The 19,728-nt window shown below is 36.2% G+C and overlaps 1 protein-coding gene across 2 annotated transcripts in view; it reads left to right on the top strand.

The window, feature by feature from the left end:
* CAMKMT (calmodulin-lysine N-methyltransferase) overlaps positions 1–19,728 on the top strand; it is a 212,371-nt gene that overhangs the window by 185,944 nt on the left and 6,699 nt on the right. For both annotated transcript variants that reach the window (XR_007777096.1, XM_009091232.4), the window contains exons 8-10: positions 5,576–5,650; positions 12,660–12,723; positions 18,126–18,257. Coding sequence is in view for 1 of the 2 variants with exons in the window: in XM_009091232.4 (XP_009089480.1) it covers positions 5,576–5,650; positions 12,660–12,723; positions 18,126–18,257 (271 nt within the window). In the remaining variant the exon portion in view is untranslated. The remainder of the gene's footprint in view (positions 1–5,575; positions 5,651–12,659; positions 12,724–18,125; positions 18,258–19,728) is intronic.

The following is a 19,728-nucleotide window of genomic DNA, read 5'->3' on the forward strand; positions in this document are numbered from 1 at the left end:
GATTATCTTAATTCCATTGTTTTATGCTTGCGTTATTTTAATTGTCTTACAATTTTAAAAATTGTAAGACAATTAAAATAACACAAGCATAAAACAATGGAATTAAGAATTAAAACAAAGAGCAAGATATATTGGTTTTAAGAGAGATAAAATGTCCAAGAAACTGAAAATAAAGTGCAGATAATAAGTCTAGCTTGAGAAAAATCATTAGTATACTCTGACAAGAGCAAATAAGTGACATGGAAGTTGCCAAAATCTGCAAGGACATTGTAAGAAGAATGTGCCCATTGACACTTGTAAATATCACGTGAGTAGTGCTTAGAAATCTAAGAGGAAAGGAAAAATGGTTGTACCTGCAGTTGAAAGCTTAACTTTGGTCCCTTCAAACCAGGTATGCACTGTAGGGAATGAGATAATAGATCAGAACACAAAGCAAAGTAAAGCAGTGAAAGTAAGAAAGGCAGAAGGTGAAAGAAGGCGGAGAAATAGGAGCAGCCTTGTGAGAATATAATAAGAAAGATGGGAAAATTATAGCAGGCAATTTTGCAAGATTTCTCAGAGGAGTTATAATGATAGGTGTACACATTGCCTCTATCACTAGATTAAAATCCATCTTCTTGATCTTTATACAAAACTAAGGACTCTCAAACTAAGATCAAGGTACAGAGAAACATCTTGATGATACCTTTTGTTAATGTGTTAATGAACTTGCTTGCTTAATGTCATAGAAAAAGTCATATAAGCCTCCAGACAAAACCTTTTACCTGAACCTGTATACTTTCCAATGATAATGCTTTTCAAAGATTGAAACTTAAATTAAAATATGAAAAGAAGAGGTGGGTAGATAGGGATTCTTGGTAGCTGTTCATCTGCTAATTGGGATGATTTTTAAAATCCTTATTAAAACTACGAATGCATTTTGAAGCCAGTAAGGCTTTTGTCCTTTTTTCGAATTTTGAATTTTTGTCTTTATCTGCACAACTACTTATCTGCTAATTTGAGAGCTACTCTAGCTTGTGCCATTCATCACAAGAACATCTCAGAGGGTCTTGGAAATGTTTCAAGTTTTAACAATCAGAGACTTAACCTGTTTTTTCTCATATAAGTTACCTGCCTAGACACACTAGGAAGACAAACACTGAATAACAGAAGTTGAATAATAATAGTAATGAAGAATTTTGCATGAGAAATAAAACCTGGTAAAGTCAGGTCTTTTGTTGTAGATTGCTGAGATACTTTACCAGCATAAGGAAAAGAGTGCTGACATTTGTCAGGCTATCCTCCATAAATTAGAATTACTGTACAGGGGAAGCCTTGGCTGCTGTAACTATCCCTGCAACATTAGCTATTTTATTACAATTTTTTTTCTTTGAAATACATGGGGCTATTTGGGGGTACATTTTTGTGCTTTAAGTCTCGTATTTTCTTACATGATCTTTATGTTCTAATATCATAATTATTATGTTTTAACCTAATCACATTTTCTGACTTATTTGTCAATTAAAAAGAAAAGCCAGGGGAAAAACAAAGAGTTTCTTTGGTTCTTTGTGTCATGTGTTATTTGGAGTTTTTTAAAATTAATTTGTTTCAGAATTCTTCAGAATGGTAGAAGGTTGACAGCCTAGGAAACTAAAGCATCAGCACATCTTTTCTCAGACTACTTTGATAGTATGCTTTATCCCTGACCTGGAGAAGCCACCTCTGCATGTGAGAGGATGGTTTATTTTCCATAGCTCATTTAGACCTTGTCCTTCCTGCCAGGACTACCATCAAGATTGCTAATTATAGTAATAGGTTTGTGACATGGGTACTTTTCCTCTGAAAACTGGTCAAATTCATTTGATACAGGCCATAAATCTGCCATTAGTGGGTATCAAGTTTCAGCCACCATCCCTTTAACCTAAATAGTAGCTGAACAGTTCAGAAGTGTTTTTCTCTTGCACTCTATTTCATTTTTCATGTTCTTCTTGTAGCCCAAAAGAGCTCCCAACTGTTTTATATTTCCATTGGGTCTCAGACCCTTTTCTGCTGAAATTCAGTTGTCTATTTTCACTTGTTAGAAACTAAACATGAGTTAAATAAACCAGTACAAAATAGTGTCAAGTGGGCTTTACACAGCCTTAAGCATGTTGTTTTGTTGGTTTGTTTGGTTTTTTTACAAAAAAAAACCCACTGAAGTTGTGGCTTGGACAGAAATACCCAGTAAAGCCCATTTCTCAAATGTACAGTGTAATTTCAGTTCCTAGTACTGTAGCACCTTCCCTCAAAAAAAAAGGCATAAAAATATTGTTGCTTCAAAACTTACTTTGCTGGAGGAAAAGTGACTTCAGAGAAAAATGTAGCTTAGGTAAACTAATTTAATATCCTTGTAAAGGAACAAGAGGAAAATACAAGTAGGCTTGTGTTTTCTTGATGCTGGCACTCAACATGATACTGGCAATTTAAGAGACTTTTTGTGGTATGGTATTTTTACACTTATTTCTACTTTTTAAAAGGAAATTTCATAAAAACTGAGATTTTCAGATTTCCATTGCTACCACTTTTCTGGATTTCCTGGCAGTGATTTCTTTTTTTAATGGAAATGCAATCAGCCCTTGCTTCATGGTACCTTCAGTATTTCTTTCAGGTCTGACCACTAAGTCCAAGAGTCACATCCTCAGTAATCCATGAAAAAATTATGGTTCCTCACCCCCTTACTACATATAGGTACATGCATATAGCTACCTTTTCCAGGACTGTTTTGTAATATCAGTGGATTTTCCTGTACTTTGCAGTCCAGAATTGCATTTAGATTACAAAATATTTTTTTTTGCTAGTTGATGGTATTTAGATAAGTCCTAAGGCTGATTCACTGCTTTTGTTAGCACCAGAACTCAGAATAGCTGATTCAGAGCCAGGCTGATTCTGACATCAGTGTTAATGACGGAATTGTGCCGACTCTGAGCAGAATTGATTCTGATCCCCAGATATGCAGGCAGATATCTGCTGTGCAGGTGCAGGTGCAGATGTTTGAAGGCAGCTCCTGCAAATCTGTGGAAGCAGGTAAACGTGTAGATAGGAGAGCCCTGGGTAAGCTGTTGGAGCTGCTGTGGAGGTTGCAGCCAGTACTGCATTTCACACCCTGGCTGTGCCTCCTTTACTAGTCACGCTTGCACTTAGCTAAAGATAGCATGGATAAATACATACAGCCTGTGCTTCCATCCCTCCCACCAGTGTGCACACATTCTGAGTCAGACCAGGATGAGTCTCACTAGTGTTTATTGTTTTTACAAATTATGTTTAGTTTACATGGTGATTTCCCTGCAGAAATAAAGATTTTCTGTACTTTTGGAAAATACATGGTAAAGTTCATTTTGAATTGGTAAATTTTTCATTGGCCTTTGCATAATTATGATATCTTCAGGAATGCTGCTGTACTGGAGCTAGAGACCAAAAGCAGCCCTTGTAGCAGGTCAGAAAAAGGGAGAAGGATTGGCTTATGGGTGGATGCAATGCCCTTGGCTCCCTCCTTTTAACAATGCAGATGCCAGCCATGTTGCACCACTGCTCATGCTCTGGAAACTCGTCAGTTCCATACTTTGCTCAGCACTTTGGTTTATGAGCTTTTACCTCCTGACACAAACTCCTCTGTGCCTACAGTAGGCGTGCACAAAAAATACTGTGTTTCAGGTGCCCAGCACAAACCTGACAGAAATGTGAGGGAGTGTGGTTGGGTTTGGTTTTGGTTTTTTTTGCAGGAGGAGGCACCTGTGCTTCCTTCCCAACAGTATGTGTGAAGGATAGAAAACATATGAGTTAAAAAAATCATAATTCAAATATCTATACTGGTACTGATCAGATCTCTGTTTCTGTAGCAATGAGAACCAAAGGTGGCCTTTTAAGGCTCACAGTTCTTCTACCAATTTCCAGTTCTGCTTCAGGCTTCTTAAAGTATTAGAGTGCGTGCTTTAAACCCACAAAACTTACCTTTACCTAATTTTCACCATTCTAACCTAAGTTTCCACGGAAACAGGGTTGAAAAAGCCGCTGGTAGCCAGCAGGCAGCCAGCAGCTGAGAGTGAGAACTCTCCTTTGTCACTTTCCACTACTGGATGCCTGCTGCGTGCCAGTGTGCAAAGCTACCTAGGCTTCTAAAATCTGGATTACTTTCAATTTGAGGGGGAAAAATTAAATTAATCTACTCTTTTCTGTCTTTGGATTGTCACAGTAAATTCCAGGAGGGCAAATGGGCTAATGAGTCCTGATCTGTTCGGTTACATTGAGCCCCACACAATCAAAGCTTTGCCAACCAACTGGGCCTCTCCTTTCATAATTTCCGTGTTTTAAAAGCATTCTGTCTCAAATTTTGTGGCTGTGGACATGTATGTGCATATTTTGGTACCCTAATTCTTTATGGCCTTGTGTCTATTTATCTACGTAATTATGAGCCTTTTTTGCATACAGCACAGTCAATGTACAAAATTCCCTTTTTTCTTGTATACTTAGGGAACATTTCTGAATGAACATGTTACAAACTGATCCTCGGTTAAATATTAGGAGCAGGATGTGAATGGAGATGGCTTTTAACCAGAAGTAGATTATAGCTGCGGGAAGACTAAAGGGTCTATTTGGTCAAGACTCATACAAAACTGAGATAAGCATGCACAACCTGACAAGATCAGATTAGACCCTTCCCCCACAAATGCTTTTCCTATAAATATTTATCTACTTTCTATTATAAATAACCAGGAAATGAAAAAGGATAGATTCCTTTTTTTTTAAAATAGCCTAGAAATAGAATTGCAACCTCAAATGTTTGGGGTAATGATATTTAAAGTATGCAGGAAATTCCAATACTAGTTGCTATATTTTAGATGGGAGTAAAGTGCTGAAATTCCTTGTGGCAGCTACATAAATCGGCAGCATTTATAAACAAAGGAGAACTTTGTACATATGTGAATTTTTGCTACCTTTGGGTATCTTAGAATTAAATAGTTTATCACCTGTGAGAGAATAAGTGTTGACAGAGTCAGCAGTGCTGTATTTTTGAGCTTGCTGGAGGCAACATTACTGGCATTGAAGTTAAGCTTGGCATTTTTTCACCCCATCTCTCCTCCCTCCGGCCCAAGTGAATGCTCACTTCATCAATGAGAAACAAACTGAATTGCCTGCCAGATGTAACAGAGATCCATGAAATCAAATCTAGTCTGCAGATTTGTGCTTCATTCAGGTTGTCGATACTTTGACTTCACTTCCTCATGCAGTAATATTAAGGGGTAAAAAACTGAAGCTGTGCATGTGCCACTGATTCAGAAATGCATATTTGTTGGTGATCCATTCCTCAGAATCTGAGTGGATTGCCTTTCAGCTATAATGAAAAATAGCTCTTTAGCTTTGAGATTTATAACCTTAAAAATGTACAGAATAAGATTTTTACATTCATCTTTGAAAGTAACAAGTTTGCACTTTTTTAAACACTTCTGTTTCATATAAGAATAATATTAATATTTTAAAAATCTCAAGATGAAAAATGTAAGTCCTTTTTTCTTTTTTTTTTCTTTTTTTTTTTTTTTTTGAATCTTTTTTTTTCCCCTAGCATTTTACGATGGGATAATGAGACAGATGTCTCTCAACTGGAAGGACATTTTGACATTGTTATGTGTGCTGACTGGTAAGTACATAAAAATCATAAAACTCACGTTAGAAAAATAGCTTTGCTGGAGTAATTGTACTGTGCTGCTTGCTGATGGCTAAGCAAAGTCAACAAATGAAGCACAAAGCCACCTTAACCTCAACAAATTAATATTCATCTCCATGTGACAGTTATAAGGTAGTCTTCTATCACACAGTAACTTCTACCACATTATTTCCCAAAGATTGATTTTGAGAAGCATTTCCATTTTCTGGAATTGCCTCTGTTTCATGCTTGACGTATCAGTAAATGGACGACTTAGGCAAATTGCAAATAATTATGGCTCAGTGAGGAACAGTCTGGAGAAAAGGGAGTTTATCAACACAAACAGCTCAATTAGCTTACTTCTTAGGAAAGATCTGACTATTGATATAAGGGGATATATTTTTTGCTCCCTGGAAAATCTTTCCAAGGAAAAAGAGATTTTCAAACCATTTTTTCCACCCCCACCACATTCTGTTCCTTAAATCTATTTGACATCAATATCTGGAGGTATAGGCTTTATATTATTTACACAGGCACATGTTAATTATAAGATAATTTATAGTAAGAAAAATAAGAGTACAGCACTTAATTTATGAAAAGGTAGCAATATGGTATCTTGTTTAATAATTTATGCAAATAGATTTGATTATTGACACAACCCTTTTCTGATACTGCATTTGTGGGATTGTGCTGTGCTGTATTTGCTGCATGCTAGCTTTAAAAATGGTACATTACTAATTATTTGTGTTACATAAATGTAGTGAAAAAAATAAAGCTGTGCAAATTTTATTTAGGAGAATAGATATTTTTAAACCAATCTGTCTTTCCTTCATGGATATTTGCTCTTGACCCATTAAATATCCAAAATAAAAAAAAAAAGCTCTCTATATTTTGTGGCTCGTAACTATTGTGAGAGATGAAATTCTGAAAGCAGAGACATCCTAGAACTGCTCAGTTCAGCAAATTTATGTACCTTACCTAGAAATAGTTAAAGGAAAAGGCAAGGGAAGTACGAAGCTGTCTATTGTTTTTTTAAACAATGTTCTTTTAAAATGTCTTCTTCTATTCCTGTAAAGCTTTTGTTTTCCTTTCACATTATGCTATTTAAGCAAACTCTTCTTATTTCACAAAGTTATTGGTTTTGTATAGCTCTGGAGAAAATGTGTTTAGTGATCCTTTGCCTTTTCCTAACACCTATTTGTTCTCAGAATGCAACAGTGCTTTGTTTCTCTTAGCATTTAATTTCAGAAAAGTTCTTTGTTCCCAAAAAGGACAGAGGAGGGTTTCTAACTAATCGCTGATAATGTGCCTCAGAAATGCATCATCTGATTAAAATAAGGAGCTAAACAACACCATATGATTTCAGCAAGTAATTTAGTAAATGCCTTCCTCACCAAATATTAGAATGGATACTCCAGGTTTCATTGCACAGATGAAGTTAATGCTGGACAGGATTAGATCAGATTAAGTATGAAAGTCAGATCAGAGTGCTGGCGGACATGAGCAGGAGGGCAGCAGTCTTCTCAGAGGCTTAGACAAGGCTCACATATGGATGTTCTCCAGATTATGTGGGTGAAGCAAGGTCTTGCCAAGAGATTTAGAGTTAAATTTGTTCTTCACACAAATATCAAAACAACCTGGCTGTGCTGTCTCTTGTATTCTTGATACTCACACCATGTCATCCTATTTGTGCTGGGAGTGCAGCAGAGTGGAGCGAGACTTAAGTTGTTTTTTTCAGTAATATTCTGGCCTAATACCCCTCCCAGTCTGTTTGGAAACAGTGTAGTTTCTTTAGGAAACAAAGAATCAGACATGACAGGTAAAATACATAATGCATTTGCAATCCCTGCATTTTGTACATTTATTTTGAAGCACTTAAGATGCAGGTAAGTGTATAAATATTTATAGATTTCTAAAAAATAAATAGAAATGTACAGGTTAGTTTAAGGAATGTGGGTTTATTCACAAATTATTTCTGGTTTCTTATTTTAAGTGCTCATGAATATATATGTATAGCTTAATAAACATGAAAATCCCTTTATTGTTTGTTACTTTTAGAAATAATTCTTTTAGTTATGGACACTAGGTTTTCTGGTACATGAAAAGGCTGAGGAAAGAAATGTTCCATGCTTTATCAAACTCAAATCTTCTTTTCATTTTCATGTATTTCTCTTCAGCAATATAGAATCGGTTTGAGAACTGTTGGCAGGATTTTTATTCTCTGAATTTTTTGGGCTGCCACTGAAGAGGAAAAAAAAAATCTTTTCTTCTAGCCTCTCAGCTGAAACCTGAAGTATGCAGTGATAAAAAACAGATAGAATAGATTGCATTTAGTTTAACACCATCATATAGCTCATTGTCAGTCAATAAAATCCGAGATTAGAACAGAGAACTAGAAAGCAAAAAATCTGAGCTCAAATATTAGGTACATGGATAAATTTTTATTGAAGTATTTCCAGCAAGGGTGATATTGTCTGATTCTCTGAATAGCTAACCAGTGGTGCTGCTTGATCCCATTTACATGAAAACAAGCTCTATTCATAAACATATTCCAAATCCACATGGAGATTCAAGTAAAAATGTACATGATTACAGCAAGCAGCGATATGTTTATATTCATATATTTACAGTCAGACTTTCATAAACCTTGTGTGCAGGAGTGGAAAATAAGTTATTTCCCAGAACAAACAGTCTATTAGTTAACAGCTAAATTTAGTAGCTCAACTAAATTATAAAATAAATAAGAGGCAAACTATGAAAGCTAGTCATTATTTAACCATTCAGGATGTTGACAATAAAATAGTTTCATGGTTCAGCAGTTCCGAAATAATTTTTAAAATGTCAACTATCAGATAAAAATAAGTTAAAAAAATCAATATGAGACTACACCTGGAAAAAGGATGCAGTAAAAAAAAAATACTGAAATAATGTGACCTTTAAAACATATTCACCCATCTCATATTTTTCAGGGGGAGTTTTAAGGCCAAATGAGGCCTCTCAGAATTTTTGATTTTCATTTGACCTACACCTGTGGATATAAATCCAGGTGCTGGAACTGTGAGTTTGAATAGACAGAGAAATCACAGGTGCCTGGATGAACAGGCCAAACCCAAGACTCTCCCAAAGTTCTTGAGGGCCTCAGATTTCTAATTATTTAAATAGTGTCCATATGCTTCTTTATTGAAGACAAAAGTTCTGAGATTTTTAGTCCAAAGAGAAAGTAAATTCCAGTAGGACTGAGACAATAAAAACCTTTATCTTTCACATTATTGTGAAGCAAGTTTTCACAAATAATTTGATGTAGAGGCAAAATAAGTTTTAGAACCCCGTATTGTTTTGGAAACGCGTAATATCCTACTTTATTTATTTAGAACCATTCTATTCCTAAAGTTTGGCACATGCCTAAGTATTCACATAACAGAGGCCAGGGGGAGCTATCCCACATTACTTTCACTGCTGAGATTTTTGCTGAAGTCACAGGGAGTTGTGGCTTTGCCAGGAATGGAGACCTGAACCTAAAGTATTCTTTAAATACCTTAAATATGTCAATTTTGTCTCCATTAGTTTATTTCACTTATTATAAGGAGATCTTATTGCAGGAATGCAGTAACACCTCTGTCTGTCCATTTTAGGCCTGATTTCTGGCACACACTTTCAAGTGCATTGGAACCTGATGACACAGAAATAAGAGTCTTTTTAGTTTATGTCACCCATGTAGTTGAAAGTGAACAAAAAAATAAATGGCTCTATACATTGGACACTGCATATGAATGTAATAATATCTGAAGTACACCTGTAAACTCAACTCTTTTACCAATGGCAGAGCATGCAGAAAACAAAAAAGTTCACATAGCCTGTAAAATATATGTCCCTTGTTGCGAGGCAGAAGAGAAGAGGATATTAGCATGAAGCAAACTAAGAATCTACTTGGTTTTTTTTAATTTCTTTCCTTGTGACTTACTGTTCCTTCTCTGCAGTTTTGGTATAAACTTTCATTTTGGCTTTAATTGCAATTTAAAATTTTAATTAAAGAGTAAGAGAGTAGAGAGGTGACAGTGTTGCCTGCTGGTTCATCCAGATTTCACAGGTTAAGAGCATTGCCTAAATCATCAGCTGTGTTCTCACCTTTCTATTGCTGACTTGAAACTTCCTTGCTGACCCAAGAAAACCTTGCTATTCCTGTCCTGAGCTACAACGGCATGAAATAATACCACTAAAGTAACGGCAAGCTTAAGCCAAATTTGAATTGAGAGCTGGGTGTGAGTGGTTTAGAACAATGCATTATTTAATTTTACTGAGCTACTCACAGAATCACAGAATTGTTTAGGTTGGAAGGGACCTCTGGAGATCACCAAGTCTAACCTGCCTGCCAAGGCAGGGTAACCTAGAGCAGGTGACACAGGAACTCACATGTTGTGAGCTTTGAAGGATGCTCTCAGGGACATTTTCAGTATGCTGTGGTAATATTTAGTCATATAATTCTACTGGTAAGAAAAACTGCGTGACTTAATCCCCTTGCGTGGGCCAAATCCCTGCTGGTCCTGTCTGCAGCACCGATTACCTAATGACTTCTTCAGGATTTTCCTCATTTAAGGCATCCCCTGACTCAGAGGGAGGATAGATATATTCCCTGGAGTCATTGCATTGCAGTAGCTTTGGTTCCAGTCTTCTCTGCTCCTTCTGGTCAGAGTACATGGCTCACAGAGCAACAGTTTGGAAACCACAGCATGAGAAACTATTTTCAATTGGAGCAAGTCATGGTCCCAGGAACAGGTCTCTTGGAGGGCAACTGTCTCAGGTTATCTGGCTTTCCTAAGCTAAGAGAGATAAGGGTGTACCTTCTGTGCCACCAAAATATTAATTGGGGTTGGACAGAAAAAAATTTAAGTTCTCAGACACTCAGCTTTTGGTAAACAAAGGCCTGTAGTTCTCATTGTAAAGGAACAAGATTGGTAGCAGCAATTGTGCCCCTATCTCATTGGAAAAAAGAGAATGGTATCCAGGTCCATGAAAAGGGGATTTTAACTCTGCTAAGCTGCCCCAAGATTGTGTTTCCACAACACTGCAATTATAAAAATATTATAAATGCACTTTTCATTCAGAATGTGCTTCTGTTTATATAGGATCCCAGGAAATATTAAATGTGTGCATGCTTGTGATGTTTCATGTTGAAAAAAATTAATTACTTTTCACTATTCTTTTGGGAGAGGAATCATGTATTCCACTCCTTCTGCAGGTGGTTAAGTTCCCAGTGAAGTAGTGTCTTACAACATCTATCTGTATAGGGATCAACATGAGGTGAATGTCATTAAAATACCCAAGAGACATCAGAGATAAGAGATGCTTTTTCACCTAATTAAATTTAAGCACCCGTATTTTCAGTAAAGTTCTTCCAGGATGATAAATCAAGACTGAGGGGTTGTCATCATGTCAATTGCTCAAGTTCAAATTTTCTTGTAAGCCAGGCTATCAGGAAAATTGTTAGCTAGTAATTCATATTCTTGAGGAGAAATTCAGAAGATCATATTTCTGTATTAGATGTTCTTCCACATATATAGGTATGTTGAATGTTCTTCAACATATATAGGTATCAATTCTACTATATTTTCTCAACCATGTGAGGTTCTGCCAGTTTTTACTAATGAAGTATGGTCACTTGCAAGTTTTCTTTTGTTTTGTTTTGTTGTTTGTTCCAGAGTAGCAAAGATTCACAGTTCTTGCACGGCTGCTCTCCTCTATGGCATATGATACAGCATTCTCCTGGGTAGCTGTGGAGTGTCCTTACATTCCCACATCTTCTGTTCTTGATGAAAGGCTTGTGGTTGGCAGACTACTTTTTTCACTTCAGTGTTTCCATCTATTCTTTATGTTCTTTTAGAATTTCAAAACTGGAAAAAAAAATTACCCACATCTCTTCAGGAAAGAAGTTTGAGAATAAAAGGAAGGAGAATATATTAAAAACCCATAGAGGATGGACAAAATGCCATGTAGTATGAAACTTGAACTTGACACAAGCTGGAAAGCAGTTTTATTACAGAGAAAATGTGGGGGGAAGGAAAAAAAAAGAAGAAAAAAAAATCACATTATCTGTGGCCTGCTTGATAGAGTTTCTTATCTGAATCACCAATATAAATGCAGCCCACGGTAGTAAGGACTGAAAGGCATCAGTTGCTATCAGATGGTTGTTCACTAACCATTGTAAATGCACTCATCCACAGTAACTACATGTCCACAAATATCTAGTCAAGAGTGATTGGCACCCTGGCTGCCACTATTAGTATATACATTAAGGTACTGAGGGGCATGAAGAATGAATTATCCCCTCAAATCATGAGGTAATCACACCAAAATAGGGCTGAGCGTGTTGGCAACATTGCATGGGAAAATTGACTCTGCTGCTATCCTTGCGGGACCCATGCTGGAGATGAAGGGTTGCACTCTTGAGAGATGACAACTCTGCACAATCTGGGCCATTGTATTTCAACAGCGTTGGAGAGAGGGAGGAGGTGGGGTCTTGTAAATCTTTGTAAGGATAACTAGAGATAGATGTAGAAATATAGCAAATATGTATAACAGGTAAGAATTAATGCCAAATCTGTGAAGGCAGAAGGGAAAAAAATACCCTTAATAGTAACACCTGAAATACAATAGAAAACATTTTCAAAAACTCTATCCCCCTTGTATATACATGTAAAATGCCAGCTTTTTATGTTGATCCTCATTTCTGATACAGTATTACTTCAATAGCTAGCGTGTCTGATTGGTGAATTTCAGCTATATAAAGACTTATTTCATGCTGATAATTTAGGTTTAGTTTAGACTGTATTTCCTTTTATGTCTTTTTAAATCTTAAAAGTACCTGAACTGCATAGAAATGTAGACCACAGCTTCTCTTTTACAGCATTGTGTAAACATATGTAATTAGCCTTGTACTTATCTGCATTAGTATCATTAGAATTGAAAACCCATTTTAATCTGGATTCTGTTCTCTTCTCAATGTCAGCCTGTTTCTGGACCGGTACAGAGCTAGCCTTGTTGATGCAATAAAGAGATTACTCCAGCCCAGTGTAAGTATGTTTCTATTTTCTCCTGAACACTGGCTTCAGAATAATTAGTCTGTGCACAATGATTGAGAGAGTAATGGAATGGCAGGATTAATGTCATGTAATACTTTAATACTTATTATGTCCAACTTCAATTGAGTCTTCTAATCTATCAGATTCTTTCCTAATCATAAACTAGGAAACTTCTTATACTTGGCCTTCTGATAAGGAACACAGTGGGTAGTAAAATAAATGAAACCGCTTCAAAGATAGCGTCAGATTATTTTTATCAAAGCGTTTCTCAAGTATTTTCCTTTGATAATAATGTCTTCATATTAAAGTAAAATACGATATTGAAAGTTTTCATGTTGGCTTCTGTCATTTTTAATCCCTTCAATTGTAACCTTTGTCATTGTGTATTTATTTGTTATGAAAGAATATTTTTTCCTTTTCATTTATGGTTATATAAAATGAGCAAATCACTTATATGTATACTGTGGCTTAAAACATTTTTCCATTAAGTAAGTCCTGTGTTTACATGTTTTATACCTTAGAAAATAATGAAATTATGTTCTTCATAAAATGATTACATGTTCTATGTGAGTGTCACTCAAGAGATATTTTATCAATTTAAATGTATTGGGCTGTTTAAATCAGAGAGACTTGCAGGCAAGAAAAACTCTGTTACGTGCATATATAAAATATATTTATCTTCTCAAATATTTAAAAAAGAGAAGATATCAAAAGAAGAAAAGGAGAAAACATTAAGTAATTGCTGTAAGTAGGATTTTCAAACAGAAATTTTATCATTCAAGTTTAACATACAAATCTTCCAATAAGGTAAACTTCCAATTTGAAAACAAAACATTTCATGCTAGCAGTGAATTTCCAAACTTTATTTAAAATTTGTAGTACTTTTGTAGTTTTTGTACAAGAGATTTGCTCTGTAAAAGGAATAGAAGACCCAAACGTGCAAAGGCTTAAGAACCCGAGTCATTTTAGTTGTGTAAGTAATCCCATTCTTTGCTTAGAGTGATCAGGTTTCTATTCTTGGTTCTATCATAGACTTTCCTGAGTGACCTAAGGCAAGTTACTTAAGACTGAATTATTTTAATGAGCTGTGGGGCAAGGCTGCCAGGAAGACAGGAGAAATGTAGCCACCCTGAGGAAAAGGTTACCCAGATATATCTGTCAGTGGCTGTAAGAAGAGGTTAAGCAGCTCCTGCTCAGAGTGATGCATTCTGATTTTCATGAATTACCAACAGTTGTCAAGCTGCAATAATTTTTGGGACCGCAGGTGATCTGGAACACAAAGCAGATCCCAGTTTAAAAAAATAGAAAAAAGTTTTTTTCAGCCCAGATCGATGTCAGCAACTGATTCTTCAGGTATTCCCATGTGCCACTCTACTGACTCCATGGAAGGACACTGGGGAAGAAGAGCAAGAGTGGGAGGAAGAGAAGTGTGTAAGAGGTGCCCTAGTAACTGTGGAGCTGTTGGGCTGACTTTAAGCCAAACCTGGCCTGACTCTTTAACTCCAGTCAGCTAATTCCAATTTAGAATATGCCTTTGTATTTCAGAGCAAATGAGCTACAGTCCTTTGTGAATGTAGATGGAGTAAAGGGAGATGGCTTTTTGTTGCCTGCCGTGTTTGCTTCTGCCCATTGTGATCTATGTCATAGTCAGTACCAATAAACTAGCACTTACTTACTGTGCATTTTAGGCACAGCACATGGTCCCTACTTCTTATCAGCAAAGCTAGCTTAAGAAATTCATACTCCATGCAGGAATTTCTGTTGCAGAGTTTTGGACCCCTATCCAAAGTGTATTTTTTAACTAAATTCAGTTGCCTAATGCACTTTATGAATGGCTATATGGATGGATATCCAGTTATGGCGTGGTCTTGCAAATTATTGTGATTTTTAACTAAGAGGACAGCAGACTATTGTATAGGATGGGAGCTGGAAGTACAGACACCTGAAATGAGCTCTCTTGTCCAAAAAAGATATGTTCCTTTTTGGAAGCAGAGATGCCTTTGAGCATATGCCTTCATGGTTTGAAAGGCACAAATAAAAATGTATGCTCATTTGAGATCCTAAAAGATGCAGTCACATGTATGAAATAGTTACCAGTTTCACTGCTCTTGTTAACCTGTATAAATCTAAGGATAATGTCAGAGGGCACTTTACTAAATGGCACTATACTTAGGCTTTTAAAGAACAAATAAACTTATTTTCCAGTTACAATAATTAAGAATAGTTTATGGGCATTAGTTTATGCCCAGGCTAAGGCATAAACTTTTTTTATTAAGGTCACTCTTCTACAATAATTATTTTATCTCGAATTTAGAACTTTCCTTTTTGGAAATACTTTTACATATTGATAAAATTGACATGCCTAAATGCAAGTCATTTTTCAAATATAACTAGGCTACAACTTGTTTAGAAGAGTCCAGGGAAAATAATAACAACACTAGCAACAGAAAAAGTGGAATAAACAGAATAACAGATATCCTTGCAAAGGTCTTTTGAAGGAGAGATTCAGAACACATAGTCTATTCCTACTGTTAATTAAAAATTCATCCATGGTATTTCCTTTTTCAATAAGGTGATATTTCTGGCTATTAGAATCCTTATGGCACAGAATGATGTGTTTTGGTTAGCTTTTTGTTTGCCTTGAAACAGGACCCTGATCATTTCAATCATCTGATTCCTAGTACTGTCCCCATGGACAGTTGTGTTGGTGCAGGAAGAAGTTCACAGAGCAAAATGAGCAGCTCACAGATTTACTGAGAGCTGAAATTTCTATCTGAGTTTGTTACAGAGGCAAATGTCACCTTTAAACCCATTCAAAGGGTTAGGCACAGAAATATTGCATTGAACAAATTTATCTTGAATGACTGTATTTTATTTCTCTCAACCTATTTGACTTGATTTGCCAACATTTAAGGAGTTTTTATATTGTTAAAATTTACTTTTAAGTTCAATCTCAGAATAAGCATTTTTTTGCATATTTCCCTAATTAAGAATAATTTTTTATCAAGGCTTTGATTCTTCTGTGGCCTGTCTATTTAAAATCCCAATGAAGTGAATGGGATGCTGTTGAGCTGAGATTAGTTCCAGCAAACAAGACCACTTTTAGTAAGAATTGATGAGTAAAGTCATATCCAAAATATGAATGACCATCCCAGTGTCTTACTGCAGCATTTCAGTGACACTTCAAACTATCAGAACTGGCATTTTCCTCTGTGTTTTTTTCACAAATTTACTGGAAATTTTTTTCCATCTGAGGAAAGGCCATTTTGTATTTTAAATATCATCCTAGGAGACACTTTTGAATTAGAATTAAACTTGGAATAGTCCATCAAGAGTAGAATCAGGAGACTGATTCTGTATTATATCCTGTATTTACCAGGACACTGATTACTATATTTCTCTTTCAAATTTAATTGAAAGTAGTCTTCAGAGAATATGAGAAGGAATGGCTGCATGGACTGCTGACTCCAGAGGGGGCAAAGGGATGCTGTTGTGTGAGCACCTCATCAGAACTGCTGGATCAGTGGCCAGTGTAGGGTCTGTAGCCTCCAGCAGTCTCTGTTCATGAGGTTTAGTCACATCTGAAGCTTCCATGTGGATCATATGGTCAGTAAAGCCCTGGATAAGGGACATTTTTCCCATTACAGTGATCATGAAAATGAGGGTCTCCAGAGGAGTCTTGGCCTTCTTCTGCCAGGAAGGGTTTCTGCAGAACAGCATTCCAGGGAGCATGAGATGGCGATAGGAGGAACAGGCTCCTCAGCTGAAGGCTCCCTTTGCTGCCCACTTCTGTCTGATGACATTAAAGCATGCCAAGGATGTGAGGGAACTGATTGTGAATTTCCTGTGTTTAATGTTTTTCATCCTGAGCTGAGCCTATATTCAGACCTAGCATTTACATAAGCAATTCCAGTGCCTTCGGTGGGAGTTACACCCCTTTACACCTCTTATTTTGCCGCAGAATTAAAGCTACAGCTGCACAAATGAACAGAAGTTGAGTTGGTTTGGATATTGCCCTAAGACTCCTTTGTGCTTTAATTTCCCACGAGAAAGATGAGGGTAACAGCATTTCCCTATCTCACCGAGCTGTTGTGGGAATAAATACATAGTTGTGGTGTTGATGGTTGGAATCTTTAAAGTACACATTAGCACCATAGATACTGACATAGCATTTTTATTGCTGCCTCACTGTGCATTGTCTTGTGTGCATGTGTGAGACACAGATTTGTTCTCTGTTCTCCTCACTGAGTGTCTGTGTCAGCATTGTAACTTTCCAGCATTCCTATTGAAATTCTCTGTACTGATCACTCTTTTCCTGTGGCTTGCAGATTGTGTTTTCTCAAGCTAAATGTACTCCCACAGCATCTAATCCTTTCACAAGTTTTTCAGATCCCCAAAAATGTTTTTGCTCTCTTTGCTTGATTACAGCACCTCACAAATTAATCTTAGCTCTCATTAGCATAGAAGTTAAATACAGGAACTTACAATAAACTTCATGGCTCCCCTCAGTGTGATATGCTGTTGGCTGATATTAACCTTTGTTTACAGCTCTTCAACCACTTCTCATTCCATGTGACAGGACACAGCATTCAGCCAATTAGAATTAATTCTGCAAATAAGACTTCAAGAGATGCTCTATCAAGTAGGTTAGGTTTTGGACAAGTACTTTGCACAGGGTGTCTAAAATCTATCAGTTCAAGGTACAGTCATTTTTGTTTTCTTAAATACAGAAGGATGAACAAAAAATTAGGTAATGGACCATAATGTATTGCCTGGGCATCATAAATGGCCTGATCATCTTGCAAGAACAAGAATGAGTATTCAGGAACATTAATTCTTGATTTAAATGCAATTTACCAATTTAAGGTCAAATTTAGTTGCACTGCTCAGATAGTTTAAAATATCTTTGAAAATTAATGATTGGGGCTGATTTGCCTCCCATTTTGCCTTGTTTTATACTGTTGTAATATAATGACAGCAAATGGGAGGTACTCTCCTATGTGTGAGGGAGAAAAAGAAAATAAATATTTACATGTCTTTGCATGATCATGAGCTAACAAATGGATTTTTCATTGAGTGTATGTTCTGTATGCTTTTTCTGTGTTTTATTTTGGTAATCCACAGACACCATTATTATATGAAAAGAAGCAGATGTATTGCAGTTGGCAGTTTTCTAAAGAAAATGTTTATTTATTAATTTCTAGATTGCATTTGTTTAATCACAGAAATCTTGCATATTTTGAGCAAGTATTTGTGTTACCATATTTTAGTATTTTAACAAGAGAACAATTGACTTTTCCAGCTTGAGCATATTAAAAGCTTAGTCAGGTGTATGCTATATCTGGTTCCCTTCCAGTTTTAAAAATGTATAAATTCTCTTTTTAATGTTCCAGGGAAAAGCAATGGTATTTGCTCCACTCCGAGGGAATACTTTAAACCAGTTTTGCAATCTAGCTGAAAAAGCTGGTTTCTCTGTCCAAAGACATGAAAATTATGATGAACACATTTCGAACTTCCACTCCAAGGTTAGTTTTCTGCTTGTGTTAGATAACACTTTAATCCGCATTGCATTTTGAAGAGATCATGGTCCTTTTGGCAGGTAACCTAAATGTTTGATTAAAGTACTCCTTAGGTGTGCTGTTTCTGAACAGCTATTTTTGTATCTGATTATTTTGTGTGGTAGAGCCATCCTTTATCTCTGCACGTCTAGAAGAGTTTTGCAGAAGCATCTCCTGTTTACCCTTTTCATTCATAGAAATCTAATTTATGAGAGTCTTTTCTTGTTGTTGTTAGCTGCCTATAAATATACAGCACACAAGCATTTACATTTTAATAAAAAGCCTGCAACTTTTAAATAGGTTATATCCTGAAATGGGCTGAAATAAATAGGAGGTGAATGTCTAATTGTATCATATCGTTCCGTAAATCCTTATCTCTGGCTGCTTTATGGCTGGGTCAGTTGGCAGCTTCAAACTGCTAAATCTCATACAGAATTTCACAGTTCTGGGGTTGTATGTCAGATCGAGGCGCTACAAGATTTAGGTCAAAAGCACTTATCTGAGTGTGATTTCTAAGCTTGCTTACATAAAACTACTGTTATCAGTCTCCTTTTTTATTATTTATAAGTATGGAGTAATACAGGACGTGAAGAGGAAGGCGCTTCACAGAAAACTTTTTAGGAATTTCTTATTTTCCTGGAGAAGCGCTTATCAAAATCATATTTATTACTTGCGGTTCTGAGATCTCTCTTTCATACCTTAAAGAAATCCACTGTTGTAGGTCCATGTGACCTTAGACATAACCTCTTGCAATTTTCTAAGAATTGTCCCTGGAAAATACAGATGTTCAAAATTGAGGTGAAATGCTTTTTTTTTTTTCCATTTAGCACCACCATATGATGGAAATCAGATTATGCTAAAAAATATGCATGTGATGCTGTAAGGAACAAATACATGTTTTAATGTGTAATTTCATTATATAATAAAGACTCCCATTAAAGCTATCTAGACATATGTACATAAAATCATTTAATGTCATTGTTCAGATAGGTCTGAACCAGGCCACATGAAAACCAAATAAATTTCAGTCATTGTTCATCACATAAAGTGATATAAATATAAGACCCAATGTGATGGATGTTTTATTTGCCTCCACGTGAAAAAGGGCGTGATTTTGATTATGTTGTTTCATGGTAGTAGTTCTCTTTCATTATCCACTGCATCCAAATCAGCTCTGCTGCAGTGAAATGCAGGAGTAATAGCTGTTATCTTGATCCAAGAGATGGGTCTAAAATGATAGAGTAGCTTATTTTGCTTAGAAAACAAATGTATTCCATCTTCCTCTGGTTATATGTCTGCTACATTCCATATGGTGGTGGCCAGAGCAAAGACCCATCTGAAGGAGCTTTAAATTAGGGGGCTCTGGACATGCAGATCATTTCACTGAGATATTTCTGAGCACGAGCTATGAAACTTTAGACGTACATGTACTTGAAGA

The sequence above is a fragment of the Serinus canaria genome, chromosome 3 (genome assembly GCF_022539315.1).
Source record: "Serinus canaria isolate serCan28SL12 chromosome 3, serCan2020, whole genome shotgun sequence".
Classification (NCBI taxonomy): Eukaryota; Metazoa; Chordata; class Aves; order Passeriformes; family Fringillidae; genus Serinus; species Serinus canaria.